Below are 15,120 nucleotides of genomic sequence, written 5' to 3' on the forward strand. Positions count from 1 at the left end.
AAAAAAAACCTATGACAAGTTAAAAAATTTGTTGTAGTTGATTTCAATACAGGATTCATCATTATAGGCTTTTCTAACACACAGACATTAACTACGCTATAGCAGAACTTTATAATGCCATGAATATTTAAGTAAAACATTGTCTGTGTGACTTCTAGGTATCCGCCTTGAATTTGTAACACCACTCAAAGATGTAACTGTTAAAGAACAAGAAACAGCTGAATTCACAATCGAGTTATCTCATGATAACATCCAAGTTAGTTGGTTCAAGAATGACCAGCGCCTTCATCCTAGTAAGTTGGTGACGATGCACGACGATGGCAAATTCCACACTATCAAATTCAAGGATGTCACGCTTGATGACACTTCTCTGATCAAAGTTGAAGCTATGGGGAAAACAAGTGAAGCTAAACTGACTGTGCTTGGTAAGTTATGAAAAAAATGCCCCCATAAAGAAGAAAATTCACTTATTTTATTTTGCTGTTTATAATTATATGTCTTTTTTTCCTGCAGAGGGAGATCCATATTTTGTAACCAAACTCCAAGACTACACAGCTGTAGAGAAAGATGAAGTTGTGTTGCACTGCGAAGTCAGCAAATCCAAAGCGCCAGTGAAATGGTTCAAGGATGGCCAGGAATTAATCCCATCCAAAAATGTTATAATCAAGTCAGATGGAAAGAAACGTATTCTTACAATCAAAAAGGCTTCAAAGAAGGACATCGGTGAATACACTTGCGACTGTGGTACTGACCAAACCACTGCCAAGCTCAACATTGAAGGTGACTTATATAAGCCATTGACACATTCTAATTATAATCAGGGATCGGAACCTTTTTGACACCTGTTTTTCATTTGTCTTCCTTAGAACGTGACATCAAGGTTGTCCGCCCTCTGTACAGTGTGGAGGTTATAGAAACAGAAACTGCTCGTTTTGAGACTGAAATTTCTGAAGAAGATGTCCATGCTAACTGGAAATTGAAAGGAGACACTTTACATTCTTCTCCAGTATGTATTCTGAGCGTGTGCCAAATTTAGCATAGCCTTTTCTGGTGTTTTGTTTTTTATGTATGGCAGAGTGTTATACATTGTTATACAAACTAACTGTATGTAGAAGATGGATGCTAATAGCAGATAAAGGTTTTCCAGCAACTCAGATCGAAATTTTCCAATATGGAGTTATCCATAACCTAAACACAGTCTTCTGTATAGGCCATAAAAAGGCATTCAATAACTTATACAACTAAAAAGCCCCACACATAATGTAAGGATGTCATATGGTATATAGCAGGCGTCATGTGTGAACTGGAGTGTTACAAAATATGGTGCTATCCATTAAAATTTATAGTCTGAAAACAGACCTCTATATACTGTAGGCCATAAAGAGGCAACTTACACAACTGAATAGCCCTAACCCACACATTATGTAAGGATGACCATGGTATATAGCAGGTGTCACTTGGGAACTGGAATGTTACAAAATATGGTATTGCCCATTGAAATATATAGCCTGAACACTGACCTTTGTATACTGTAGGCCATACAGAGGCAACTTACACAACTGAATAGCCCTAATGTAAGGATGCCACATAGTATATGCCAAGTGTCACATGTGCACTGCAGTGTTACAAAATATGGTGTTATCCATTGAAATATATAGCCTGAACACAGACCTCTGTATTGGCCATAAAGAAGCAACTTACACAACTGAATAGCCCTAACCCACACATTATGTAAGATCTCAGATGGAAGTCATATAATAGTCTTCACTTGTGAACCAAAGACTTACAAAATATGGTGAGCCACAAATAAAGTCAAATAAAGTTATATTATATTTATGTATTGTATTATATATACTCTATTATATTACAGTAAAAATGTAGCATCTACTTAGACATAACAATGTGTTTCAGTATATAAATGGCTAAATAAAGGTCATAAAGGTAAAATAAAGTTCTGCACCAAGTTTTTTTTAAAATGTAATATTATTTTTAGGACTGTGAAATTAAAGAAGAAGGCAAAAAGCATTTCCTTATTCTTTACAATGTGCGTTTGGACCAAGCTGGCGGCGTAGATTTCCAGGCAGCCAATGCAAAATCCAGTGCTCATCTGAAAGTGAAGGGTAAGGCATTGCTTTAAATCAAATGTTTTACTTTAGAATAAACAACAAAGGGGGTTAGAAAGAATAGAAATGATATATTTGATATAGACAAACTACTAGCTCTAAATGGGTTGTGTCATTATGGATACCATGGATTCTTATTTAATAAGTTGTTATGAAAGAGGATCGTTACAAAGAAAGATTTGCTGTGCTGGCATGTTAACTGCTGATAGTGAGAGCAATTTTGGAAAGTGCCAAGAGATTGATGGACAGCAGCAGATAAGGTAGCCAGGTGCCACCTGTTGCTGTCCAATAGCCAGCTTGCTATTTTAGAAGGGGTATGCCATATGTAGCAAAAACATATGGTTGATTGGTGGGTGGACAGATGCTACACACATACTGTATACTGCTGACTCTGTTCAATGTAAGGAAACACCGTATGCAAATCGGGAAAGTCCCGCCCCTAAGTGGCTTCTGGAGGGCACATTCAGGGGTAGACCTTAAATAGTTTCAGTGCAGCACTCAGCATCCTGGAGGAAAGCCGCAATGGAAATTGGAGGGTAAAGGGCCTGTGCTTGCCCGTGAAGGAGGATTTTAATGGAAAATGTCTTCTTCTGTTGGAAAAGCTCGAGTAATTGGCCTGCTACGGCCCTTGAAAGATGTGACGGTAACAGCTGGGGAATCGGCTACCTTCGAGTGTGAGCTCTCTTATGAAGGGATCCCTGTAGAATGGTTCCTCAATGGACAAAAACTAGAACCAAGTGATAAGGTAAGCAAATTTAATATTACATAGAGGCATATTAAAACATATTTCTCAAGGGGCACAAACAGATGTATCGAAAATAAAAAAAAAATTACGTTAAATGTATGTAGCAAATGGTATATTAACGGCAGTAGTAGAAGTAATAATGTTAATAAGTTAATTAATACCATAAATACATTATGTGAATTAGGAAGGTTTGATTTACTTTAACTTGAACTCACTTTATGAATACATTTAGTTATTTGGTCGATATTGTATCCTAAATAAGGTATTCCCAGCAACATGTCTTTCTTGATTAGTTTTTCATTCACTTGATAACTGTAGTAAAGTATTGTGCTTATATGGGGATTAGCTGGCTTAAAATTCCATTTCAGGCAATTGACCACATAACTTTGTGTCCAGATTCGCTCTGCAAGTGCTCTCTCGCCTGCTATTTTTAACCAGGCTTCAAGTGCTCCTTTTACATGTCAAGATACCAGAGCACTAAGTAATTACAGTCTTCAATCCCAACTGCATTTACTAGCAACTAATAAGATGCTGGGAATCTAATTAAAATTCAATATTTTTATACACTATATGATTTCAGCTAAATATATATTTTTATAATAATTATTATTGTTAGTATTATTTGTAATATTTTGTACATTTCATGTTTGTTTGTATTTTAATAATATTGTATTAATAATATTATTCATTTAATACTTTTTCGTACACACTTTTTTGTATGACATTAAAAGAAATTTAATTTGGATTGGTCAAAGTAAAAAAAAAAAGAAGCTTATGTGTAGCTTATGAAAAATTAGATAGAGTTGAGTTTATGGTTAGTATTAAACACTTTTACTATTATTTTTGAAAAATTCTAAAGAACTCAAATTACTTTACTTTGACTTAACAAAAAAGAGATATTTGGATTGCTAACACCAGGGGTATCAAATTCATATTTACAAGTGGCCATATCAGTATCATCAGTTGCCACGGTATCTCTACTCCTTAACAGTTAAGTGCTATAAAGGAGTTAAATTTATACTGTCTTACAACTAACACTTTTTGTAGTAGCTAAATGATTCTTTGTACCTTGTTAGCCAGTGGTTAAATGGGTAATAAGAATGAGAGTCCCCAGTTGTTGATACCTTTTATTGGCTAACTAGATCTTGTTATCACCCTTTTTAGTTAGCCAGTAGTAGGTTTTAACAACTGAGGACCCTGTTGGAAGTAACATTCTCTTCTGGGCTCTCACCCCTAATTCCAGGGCCGTAACACTCTGTTTCTCAAGGATCGCAAAGATTAGCAGGGTATCTTGGGGGGCCCAAAATAAGGAGGAGGCTGGTGTTCAACTCATGGGCTTTGTGTTTGACAAGTGTAGCTTACATAACCAGTATTTCATGAAAGCCAAGCAGTGTAGGCCTGTGGAAAGATGTGTGATTCTAATTGTCTGTAAACTAAATAGTTAGAAGCAAGTAAAGAATCATATAATAAATACCAACCCTTTATACTGTTAGATTGTTACCCGTGCTGAAGGAAGAGTTCACACTATCACGCTCAGGGATGTGCAGTTACCAGATGCTGGAGAAGTAACTCTGACTGCTAAAGACTTTAAGACACAGGCCAACTTGAATGTCAAAGGTAAATTAGCCACTTTCAGTGTTTCTGATCCCAGGTATAAGCACAAAGAGCACTTTCTAATCAGTTTTAAACTTTATAGAACCTCCAGTTGAATTTACCAAACCTCTTGAGGACCAAACTGTTGAAGAGGAAGCTACTGCAGTTCTTGAGTGTGAATTGTCCAGGGAAAATGCTGAAGTTAAATGGTTTAAGAATGGCCAAGAAATCCATAAGACCAAGAAATATGACATTATTGCTGATGGTAGAGTCAGAAAACTTATCATTCATGGCTGCACACTGGATGATGCAAGGACATATACTTGCGATGCCAAGGATTTCAAGACATCTGCATTCTTGAATGTAGAACGTAAGTGGCTGTATATATGCATTGAGTTACACAGGTTTACATTAAATTTATTCAATTTCATAGACCATATTTGTGAATATTCAGTTAATAGAGTGAGGTATCTTATTCATGATCTTAATCTTTTGGTGAAAGTTTGGTTACAGAAAAATTCTTTAAACCTGTAAGACTTGTACTGTCCAGAAGTAGATAGACAATTTAGTTTCAGTGGACACTTGTTACCATGTTCCCTGCACATTTAAAGCTCATTCCTGGGGTTCAAAGTAGGATCACACCTTATGATTAGTTTGATTCTTAAAACTAGAATTTGTCCAAAGTTAAGGAACTTATTTTATACCAGGACATGTTAGTATAGATTTCTTCTTCTTTAACAAAGTATGACCATAGATACAACAATATTATGTAATGACAAAAACTATATTCTTTCACATAGCTCCATTTGTGGAATTCACCAAACCCCTTTCTGACCTCGAAGTTAAAGAGAAGGAAACTGCTCGCTTTGAGTGTGAAATTTCCCGTGAAAGTGCCAAGGTATGTTCTGTAACTTTATCATATGTCTATAAGCATTTCGAATTTTAGGTGGAAATTAAATGCATTCTGTTTTTACCTTCTTCACCAACTTTGATAACTAAAGGTCCGCTGGTTCAAAGACGGAATTGAAATTCGAAAGGGCAAAAAATATGATATCATTTCTAAAGGTGTGACTCGTGCCTTAGTTGTGAGCAAATGCGTCTTTGATGATGAGGCCGAATATGTCTGTGAGTCGAAAATGGCCAGAACCTCTGGACTGCTTACAGTCATTGGTAAGCATTAGCTACATTCCATATTCATAAACATATATGTAAATATAATTGTAAAATACTATGCACCACTGGCTTCAGGTACCAAACTCATTCTGGCATTTTGTTCATTTACTATGAATTTGCAGAGGAAGAAGCAGTTTTCACTAAAAATCTCCCTAATATTGAAGCATGTGAATCAGAATCTGTCAAACTGGTTTGTGAGGTCTCAAAGGCCAGCGCTGATGTCACCTGGTTTAAAGGAGACACTGAGTTACCAGATGGCGGAAGATATGAGCATATTGCTGAAGGAAGGAAGAGAATTTTGATCATTAATAGCATTAATTTGGATGATGCTGGTGAATACAACTGTAGATTGCCAACTTCACGAACAACCGGAAAACTTGGAATAAAAGGTAAGAAATACCTTAATATGACTTTCAAATTACTTAAATTCTCTTATACTTAATGGTCCTTCATGGTGATATTATGTGCTTCCATTTTTTTAGAACTTGCTGCTGAGTTTATTTCCAGACCACAGAACATTGAGGTATTAGAAGGAGAGAAAGCAGAATTTGCCTGCTCTGTTTCAAAAGAAGCCTTTGAAGTTCAATGGGTTAGAAATGACGTGATCCTTCAGCCTGGTGATAAATATGACATAATTTCTGACGGCAAGAGGAGAATTCTTGTTGTTAAAGATACAGTGCCAAAAGAAGATGATGGAGCATATGCTGCCATGATTGGACAATCCAGAGCAACAGCAGAGCTGACAGTTATTGGTGAGTCATACAGTATGAATAAAATTTAACTTTAGGTATTGATTATCCCAAAAAGAATCATTTAGAGAAATGTAAACAGCTGCACATGTTTAGTATAGTCCATATACGCCCATTGTGCGTCAGTCTTGTAAAGAAAGATTACTCACCACTTAATGTTTTGTTTTGCAGAGAGACTAAGGATTATTACTCCTCTTAAGGACCAACAAGTTAAAGAAGGACAAGAACTTGTCTTTAACTGTGAAGTCAACACAGAAGGGGCCAAAGCCAAATGGTTCAAAAACGATGAAGCAATTTTCGATAGTCCGAAATATGTCATGGTACACAAAGATTTAGTTTATACTCTTAGAATTAGAGATGCTCAACTAGATGACCAAGCTACTTACACAGTACAGCTGAGTAACCACAGAGGTGAACAAGTGAAGTCTACTGCAGCTTTGACTGTTTCAGGTAAGTGGCTTGTGAGAATCATTTTATTGGTCTCTGACTACATCAGATTGCAGAAGTTTAGTTGACTTTTCATCTTTTATTAGTTAATATTTATATAAATAATATTTCTTATCATCTTATTGTAGAAGAGGATTTGAGGATCGTTGAGCCTATTGAAGATATTGAGACAATGGAGAAAAAATCTGTCACTTTCTGTTGCAAAGTCAATCGTCCAAATGCAACAGTCATGTGGATGAAGAATGGCCAAGAAGTTGTTTTGGACAGAAGAGTTTTGTACAAAGTGGACAAATTCAAACATTCTCTGATTATCAAAGACTGTGGCTTTGTTGATGAAGGTGAATACACTGTCATTGCTGGACAAGACAGGGCAGTAGCAGAGCTTTTAATCACCGAAGCCCCAGCAGATTTTGTTCAACATCTGCAAGACCAAACTGTTATTGAATTTGAGGATGCAGTCTTCACTTGCCAACTTTCCAAGGAAAAATCTGCAGTCAAATGGTACAGGAATGGTCGGGAACTTAGAGAGAACAAAAAGTAAGAAAAAAGTCAATTCTTATTAATGTTTCATAAATTATTATATGCCCTTGCCTTTTTTTAATATTTTGATTTTGTTATTCAGATACCAATTTGAGAAAGATGGAAGCCTCCACAGACTTATCATTAAAGACTGCAGACCAGAAGACGAATGTGAATATTCATGCGGAATTGATGATAGGAAATCCAGAGCTAGACTTTTTGTTGAAGGTACACATATTGTTTATCCAAATGTCTGCAACACTTTCGATATCCATATTGCATTAATCTCATTTAAACAAATAAAATTTGCTTTATTTTTATTTAGAAATTCCAATTGAGATTATTAGACCACCACTTGATGTCTTTGAAGCACCGGGCGCAGATGTTATCTTTGAGGCAGAGCTTAATAAGGATAGAGTTGAAGTCAAATGGTTGAGAAATAACATGATCATTGTCCAGGGAGACAAACATCAAATGATGAGTGAAGGAAAAATCCACAGAATGCAAGTGTGTGAAATCAGACCCCGTGATCAAGGCGAATACAGATTTGTTGCCAAAGATAAAGAAGCAAGAGCAAAACTTGAGTTAGCAGGTAAAGTAATTTTTCAACAAATATACAAAATACATATTTTTTTAAAATTTAACTTATAATTAACAGAACCATTACATTTTGCTTCATCATATTACTGTATCTTATGATCAACAGCTGTACCAAAGATCAAGACAGCGGACCAGAACATTGTGATTGATGCTGGCAAGCCACTTACTATGTCTGTACCATATGATGCCTATCCGAAGGCAGAAGCAGAATGGCGCAGAGAAGATGAAACTTTAACTGACATATACATTGATACTACAGCAAATTCCACAAGCTTCAGAATCCCTGAAACAAAGAAAGCGGACAAAGGGCGCTATACAATCATACTACAAAATAAACATGGCAAGGCAGAAGCACATATCAATTTAGATGTCATTGGTAAGTTATATTTCATTTCTACCAGAAATCATTTCAATATTTTTGTTAATTAGGCTTTTAATAACAATTAACATAAATTTCAGATGTTCCTGGACCTGTCAGGAATCTTGAAGTTATTGACACCTTTGATGGAGAAGTCAGCCTGGCTTGGGAAGAACCAGAGAGTGATGGTGGTAGCAAAATCACTGGCTACATCATTGAAAGAAGAGATATCAAACGTAAAACTTGGGTTCTTGTTACTGATCATGCGGATAGCTGTGAATACACAGTTACTGGACTTCAAAAGGGAGGTGTGGAATATCTCTTCCGTGTCAGTGCAAAGAACCGAGTAGGTGCTGGAGAACCTGTAGAAACTGATAAACCTGTTGAAGCCAAGAGCAAGTTTGGTAAGCGCTAATCAACACTTGTGGTGACAGATTATTTCTCTGTTGTAATAGAATACCATTTATATCATATTATTTTATTTTTTATTCAGATGTTCCAGGCCCTCCTCTGAATGTAGATGTTTGCGATGTCAATCGCTTTGGTGCATCACTGACCTGGGAACCACCAGAGTATGATGGTGGATCTGAAATAACAGCATACATTGTTGAATTGCGTGACAGAGCTTCAATCAAATGGGACGCTGCCATGATCACCAAACCAGATGAGCTTGGAGCTACTCTTAACGATGTTGTAGAGAACAAGGAATACATTTTCCGAGTGAGAGCTGAAAATCAAGCTGGAGTTGGCAAACCTAGTGCCGCTACACGTGCTGTAAAGATCAGGGATCCAATTGGTATGCACATTCTTATGGTTAAGATAAGTTTAACTAGAATTTTAATGGTAAAGGTTAACTAATACTATGTGGATTTCTCTTTTCAGAAAAACCAAGTCCTCCTATCAACCTTACACATTCTAATCAAACCAAGGAATCTGTTCAGCTTACATGGGAACCTCCTCTGCAGGATGGAGGAAGCCCAGTATTAGGCTATATAATTGAAAGATGTGAAGAAGGCTCAGACAAGTGGATTCGTTGTAATGTGAGACTTGCACCTGACCTCACATACAAGGTATGTTCATAGATATATACATTTTAAAACTTTTTAAGGTTATAACATTTTTATGTACATTTAACTAATAATCTACTGCATTTCATTTAGGTAACTGGCTTGAAACCTGGAGCAAAATATTTCTACAGAGTCTCTGCAGAGAATGCTGCTGGTATATCAGATCCTACTGAAAGCCTGGGACCACTTACCGCAGATGATCCTCACAGTAAGTATATGAAATGCTTCTAAGAATTAATATATGAGCAAATAAATATAATCACATGTCAAATGTACAATTTTCATTTTTTTTTTATCAGCATCACCCACCATGGACTTAAGGGCTTTCAAAGATGGCCTTGAAGTCATCGTTCCTGAACCTCTTAAAATACATGTTCCTATTACTGGCTACCCCACTCCTACTGCAATATGGTCTGTAAATGGCACAGTCTTGGAAAGTAATGAACGTGTGAAGATTGATACAACTGCAACTTTTGCTGAGCTCGTTATCTCTCCAAGCGAACGCCCAGACAAAGGAATTTACACATTAGAACTTCAAAATCCTGTGACATCAGTGTCCGGAGAAATTAATGTTAATGTTATTGGTAAGAGCTCATTCATTGACTATCCTGAGATAAGCATATTTGTGTTCTTATTAATTCATTGTTATAAAATATTGTTTAGCTCGTCCAAGTGCTCCAAGAGAGCTGAAGGTTGGAGACCTTACAAGAAGCTCTGTTAATCTTTCCTGGGAAGCACCTGAGAATGATGGTGGCAGTCCATTGACTGGATACCTTATAGAGAAACGAGAAGTCAACCGCAAGACATGGGCTAGGGTAAGTAATGAACTAAAATACCCCAAGCAATTTTCATTTCAAGTAATAGCAAATTTTGAATGAATTAATCTTAAAAAAGGTTGTTTAAAACCTGCTGTAAATGCTGTACAGAAATATTCAAAATCCACATTCGTATGACTAGTGCCTTCCATCCCACTAATGTTTGGTCGTCAACTGCATTCTTCTCCTTCATTCAATGCCGGTTGAATAGAAACCATTACAATACACATTATAAGTTGATTGTTTTTTTTTGTGTCTTAGGTCATTGATAATGTCCTAGATCAGGAGTTCACTGTCTCTGACCTCATTCAAGGCAAAGAATATCTATTCCGTGTTTCAGCTTGTAATAAGTGCGGACCAGGAGAACCAGCATACATTGATGAACCAGTAAATATGTCTGCACCAGCAAGTAAGTCAGAGTTTTATCAATATTCTTGAAAGGTTTTGTCCCAAAGGTGAGATCTGGTGTACTGGTAATCCATTTCTCGTGAGAGGTGAGGGTTCTGGTAGGTCCGAACCCTCACTGAATAGCTAGTTATAGAAATTAAATACTTGAGACAAGTTGTTTTATATGGATATGCCTTTAGAAACCCTGACATTAGAGGTGTAAGATGATAAGCTTTATAAAAGAAAGAAAATTATGTCTTTCTTACACATTGTAAGTAATGCACAAGTTGATCACCTCAAGATAGCTTTAGCTAAAAGGGAATGATAAGTCAATAAGAAACTATAAATTTGTATATAAAAAATTCTATAAAAACAACATATCCACATCAGTTTTAAGCTTTGCCTCCAGCATATAAAGATGCAAGAGAAAGTGTTTTTATCATGTATTTTTATTTATCAATATATTGTAAATAATAAATGGTTTGAAATCTTTATTTCCTTTCAGCTGTTCCTGACCCACCTGAAAATGTTAAATGGAGAGATCCAACTTCCAAGGGAATCTTCCTCTCATGGGAGGCGCCCAAGTATGATGGTGGATCACGCATCAAGGGTTATCTGGTGGAAAAATGCCAACGTGGAACTGACAAATGGGAAATTTGCGGGGATTCTGTTATTGAAACTAAGTAGGTTATCAGCATTTCAAAAAGGAACAATCATTATATTTTTATTTTTAAATATTTATATTTCTCTTTGTGACATGGAAAATTAACCTTGTTTACAGGATGCAAGTGGACAATCTTACTGAAGGTCAATGGTACGCATACCGTGTGAAAGCACTCAACAGACTTGGTGCAAGTAAACCAAGCAGGCCAACAGATGATATCCTTGCTACAGATCCTAAAGGTATTTGATATTCTTTTTATTTATTAATAAAACAGTGCTTTTGCACAAAATCCACAATATTTTATATTTTTTAACAAACTCTTTACCTTCTAAATACAGAGGCACCTGAAATTTGCTTGGATGTTAAACTGATTGCTGGCATAACAGTGAAGGCTGGAACCAAAATCGAACTGCCAGCTACAATTACAGGCAAACCAGAACCTAAGGTTACATGGAACAAAGCTGACTCCCTGCTGAGAGTGGACAAGCGAGTTACTATTGAATCCAAACCTGGTCATTCTACAGTTGTTATAACAGAGAGTACAAGAAGTGACTCTGGAACGTACATTATTGAAGCAGTAAATACCTCCGGCAGAGCTACAGCAGTTGTTGAAGTGAACGTTTTAGGTATGCATTACTTTTATGTGTGTGTTTGTGCTTAAAATGTAGGGTATGTGTTGTTTCAGATGAATATTTGCCTTATATCTACGTCCTACTTAACGCATATAAATGCACACTTTTACATTGACAGATAAACCTGGTCCTCCAGCTGCATTTGATATTTCGGAAATAACCAATGAATCTTGCGTACTGACATGGAATCCTCCACGAGACGATGGTGGCTCAAGGATTACCAACTACATTCTGGAACAAAAAGCAGGAGATAGTGAAATCTGGCACAAACTGTCATCAACAATTAAAGAGACTCGTTTTAAGGCTGCAAAACTTACTCCTCTTAAGGAATACATCTTCAGAGTCAGTGCTGAAAATATGTATGGTATTGGAGAGCCTGTGCAATCTAACTCCATGATTGCCAAGTACTCATTCGGTAAGAGTATATTTACTTGTCTTGTCCACAAAGTGTGAATGTTTTTGCAGTGAGTGGAATATTACATTTTTTGTTAATTCTGTGTAACAGATCCTCCTGGGCCACCAACTCGCCTGGAACCTTCTGACATTACAAAAGACTCAGTTACTTTGTCCTGGAATGAACCAGATGAAGATGGTGGAAGCCCAATAACTGGATACTGGGTAGAAAGACTTGACCCAGAAACTGGAAAATGGGTCAGATGCAACAAAACTCCAGTTAAAGATCCAACATATAGGTAAGCAATTCATATTTATATTTGTGTTATCATTCTATCCCTTACTGTTAACAGTATGTACCTAATAATATATCAGTAAGCTGCAATACATGTTAACTGTATATTTATCTTCTACAGAGTTAAAGGTCTTACAAACAAAAAGAAGTATCAGTTCCGTGTTTTGGCAGAAAATCTTGCTGGTCCTGGAAAACCAAGTAGAGAGTCTGAGCCTATCTTGATTAAAGATCCAATTGGTATGTCTCGTTTTACATATAAAACTAAGCAAGTACTACATAAGACATTGAGATTTTTGCAAACTTACATTATTTTTCTTTTTTTATGTAGATCCACCATGGCCTCCTGGTAAACCAACTGTCAAGGATGTGGCTAAAACATCTGCTTTCTTAAACTGGTTGAAACCAGAGCATGATGGTGGCGCCAAGATAGAATCCTATGTTATTGAGCTTTTAAAGACTGGAACTGATGAATGGGTTAGAGTGGCCGATGGCGTTCCAACCACAGAACACTTTTTGAAAGGCCTCATGGAAAAACAGGAGTACTCATTTAGAGTAAGAGCCGTAAACAAAGCTGGAGAAAGTGAGCCTAGCGAGCCAAGTGACCCAGTACTCTGCAAAGAGAGACTTAGTAAGTATTGTCCCCGTTTTCTTAAACCAATAAACTAGTTCAACCAGTTAAAAAAAAATGTACACTACATCTTTTTTAATGTGTCCTTGTGCATTCTACTGCCAAGTAAAGAGAGAGTTGTTAGCACAAATGCGGTAAAATTTGTTTAACCAAAGTTTAGCTACTTAAATTGTAACGTCTTGTTCGTCAGTCACTGTTATGGTAGTAATGTATTTTTTTTTTTAATTCATTAGATCCTCCTTCTCCACCACGCTGGCTCGAGGTTATTAATATTAGTAAGAATGTAGCCGATCTTAAATGGACTGCTCCTGAGAGGGACGGAGGCTCTCCGATCACCAACTACATTGTTGAGAAGAGAGACGTGAGACGCAAAGGCTGGCAAACAGTTGACACTACAGTAAAGGACATCAAATGTTCTGTGACCCCACTTTCTGAAGGTTCCCTTTATGTGTTCCGGGTCGCTGCTGAAAATGCAGTAGGACAGAGTGACTATTGTGAACTGGAAGACTCTGTGTTGGCTAAAGACACATTTAGTAAGCATAAAGCCTTGATTATTTTTTCTCTATAAGCTTGATTGTTATTTCTCTCTGTGTCAAACCAGTTTTTTTAACACTCATTTTGTATTTGTAGCTACTCCTGGACCACCATATGCTTTAACAGTGGTTGATGTAACCAAGAGACATGTTGAGCTGAAATGGGAAGCACCCAAAAATGATGGTGGAAGACCCATACAGAGGTGAGACTAGGCATACTATTCAACTCTGTCATAAATAAATCCATACACTTCTATTATGTTCGAATCTACTATTCATGATCAGTTTAGCATTTGTTCTCAATATATAAAAGGAAATGAGCTGCTACCTGACACCTGTGGTGGCGACTTCAGCCACTTGAGAATTGAGCAGTTTGAAATGTCTTGTGTTCATATGTCAGACTATACTTAAAAACTTCTTTATTATTTTGAATAGATATGTAATTGAAAAGAAAGAGAAAATGGCCACACGCTGGGTGAAAGCTGGAAGGACATCTGGACCAGACTGTCAATTCAGGGTAACAGATGTTATTGAAGGCACAGAGGTTCAGTTCCAGGTCCGTGCAGAAAACGAAGCTGGTGTTGGTCACCCAAGTGAACCTACAGATATGTTGGCAATTGAAGACCCAACAAGTAAGTTAAAATTTATATAGTAAAATTAAATATATTTCAATAACAACTTAGAAATTATATTAAAAAATGTATATTGTTTTCAGGTCCTCCGTCACCACCTCTTGAGTTACATGTTACTGATGCAAGCAGAAGCCACATCTCCATTGCTTGGAAGCCTCCAGAGAAAAATGGTGGTAGCCCAATTATTGGATATCATATTGAGGCATGCCCAGCAGGCACTGAAAAGTGGATGAGAATCAATTCACGACCTGTTAAAGACCTGAAGTACAAAGCTGAAGAAGGCATAATTCCTGATAAAGAGTATATACTCCGTGTTAGGGCTGTCAATGCTATTGGCACTAGTGATCCCTCAGAAATTTCTGAAAATGTATTTGCCAAGGATCCTGACTGTGAGTATATTGTTCAGATAGTATATTATCTAATGCAGAGATTAAAATTCTCATAGTAAACTTTGCCTATTTCTTTGTCTTTCAGGCAACCCAACAATTGATCTTAAAACCCAGGACATTGTTGTTGTAGAAGGAGAAAAATTAACTCTCCCTGTGCCATTTAGAGCTGTTCCAGTACCAACTATTAGTTGGCATAAGGATGGCAAAGAACTTAAAATTGCCGACAGAGTATCATCCAAGAGTGATCACACATCAGCTACTTTAGATGTTGCTAACGTTGTACATGCAGATGCTGGAGTCTACACAATCACACTGGAAAACAAAATAGGATCAACTACTGGATCCATTAATGTTAAAGTCATAGGTGAAGACTTCAAA

At 36.8% G+C, this 15,120-nt stretch overlaps 1 protein-coding gene across 1 annotated transcript in view; it reads left to right on the top strand.

Annotated features, from left to right (window-relative positions):
* Nucleotides 1-15,120, top strand: part of TTN (titin) — a 222,911-nt gene that overhangs the window by 137,911 nt on the left and 69,880 nt on the right. The window contains exons 217-251 of the mRNA XM_072122667.1: nucleotides 159-425; nucleotides 514-780; nucleotides 867-1,006; nucleotides 1,994-2,120; nucleotides 2,726-2,868; nucleotides 4,362-4,485; nucleotides 4,565-4,831; nucleotides 5,262-5,359; nucleotides 5,463-5,631; nucleotides 5,757-6,023; nucleotides 6,117-6,386; nucleotides 6,555-6,833; nucleotides 6,959-7,367; nucleotides 7,453-7,577; nucleotides 7,675-7,941; nucleotides 8,056-8,325; nucleotides 8,409-8,711; nucleotides 8,801-9,103; nucleotides 9,190-9,377; nucleotides 9,468-9,582; nucleotides 9,674-9,958; nucleotides 10,038-10,189; nucleotides 10,451-10,598; nucleotides 11,082-11,259; nucleotides 11,358-11,479; nucleotides 11,579-11,866; nucleotides 11,991-12,287; nucleotides 12,378-12,564; nucleotides 12,682-12,797; nucleotides 12,889-13,188; nucleotides 13,422-13,721; nucleotides 13,819-13,924; nucleotides 14,157-14,353; nucleotides 14,437-14,742; nucleotides 14,828-15,106. Of these exons, the coding sequence (XP_071978768.1) occupies nucleotides 159-425; nucleotides 514-780; nucleotides 867-1,006; nucleotides 1,994-2,120; nucleotides 2,726-2,868; nucleotides 4,362-4,485; nucleotides 4,565-4,831; nucleotides 5,262-5,359; nucleotides 5,463-5,631; nucleotides 5,757-6,023; nucleotides 6,117-6,386; nucleotides 6,555-6,833; nucleotides 6,959-7,367; nucleotides 7,453-7,577; nucleotides 7,675-7,941; nucleotides 8,056-8,325; nucleotides 8,409-8,711; nucleotides 8,801-9,103; nucleotides 9,190-9,377; nucleotides 9,468-9,582; nucleotides 9,674-9,958; nucleotides 10,038-10,189; nucleotides 10,451-10,598; nucleotides 11,082-11,259; nucleotides 11,358-11,479; nucleotides 11,579-11,866; nucleotides 11,991-12,287; nucleotides 12,378-12,564; nucleotides 12,682-12,797; nucleotides 12,889-13,188; nucleotides 13,422-13,721; nucleotides 13,819-13,924; nucleotides 14,157-14,353; nucleotides 14,437-14,742; nucleotides 14,828-15,106 (7,659 nt within the window). The remainder of the gene's footprint in view (nucleotides 1-158; nucleotides 426-513; nucleotides 781-866; nucleotides 1,007-1,993; nucleotides 2,121-2,725; nucleotides 2,869-4,361; nucleotides 4,486-4,564; nucleotides 4,832-5,261; nucleotides 5,360-5,462; nucleotides 5,632-5,756; nucleotides 6,024-6,116; nucleotides 6,387-6,554; nucleotides 6,834-6,958; nucleotides 7,368-7,452; nucleotides 7,578-7,674; nucleotides 7,942-8,055; nucleotides 8,326-8,408; nucleotides 8,712-8,800; nucleotides 9,104-9,189; nucleotides 9,378-9,467; nucleotides 9,583-9,673; nucleotides 9,959-10,037; nucleotides 10,190-10,450; nucleotides 10,599-11,081; nucleotides 11,260-11,357; nucleotides 11,480-11,578; nucleotides 11,867-11,990; nucleotides 12,288-12,377; nucleotides 12,565-12,681; nucleotides 12,798-12,888; nucleotides 13,189-13,421; nucleotides 13,722-13,818; nucleotides 13,925-14,156; nucleotides 14,354-14,436; nucleotides 14,743-14,827; nucleotides 15,107-15,120) is intronic.

Source organism: Engystomops pustulosus, chromosome 8 (genome assembly GCF_040894005.1).
Source record: "Engystomops pustulosus chromosome 8, aEngPut4.maternal, whole genome shotgun sequence".
Taxonomy (NCBI): Eukaryota; Metazoa; Chordata; class Amphibia; order Anura; family Leptodactylidae; genus Engystomops; species Engystomops pustulosus.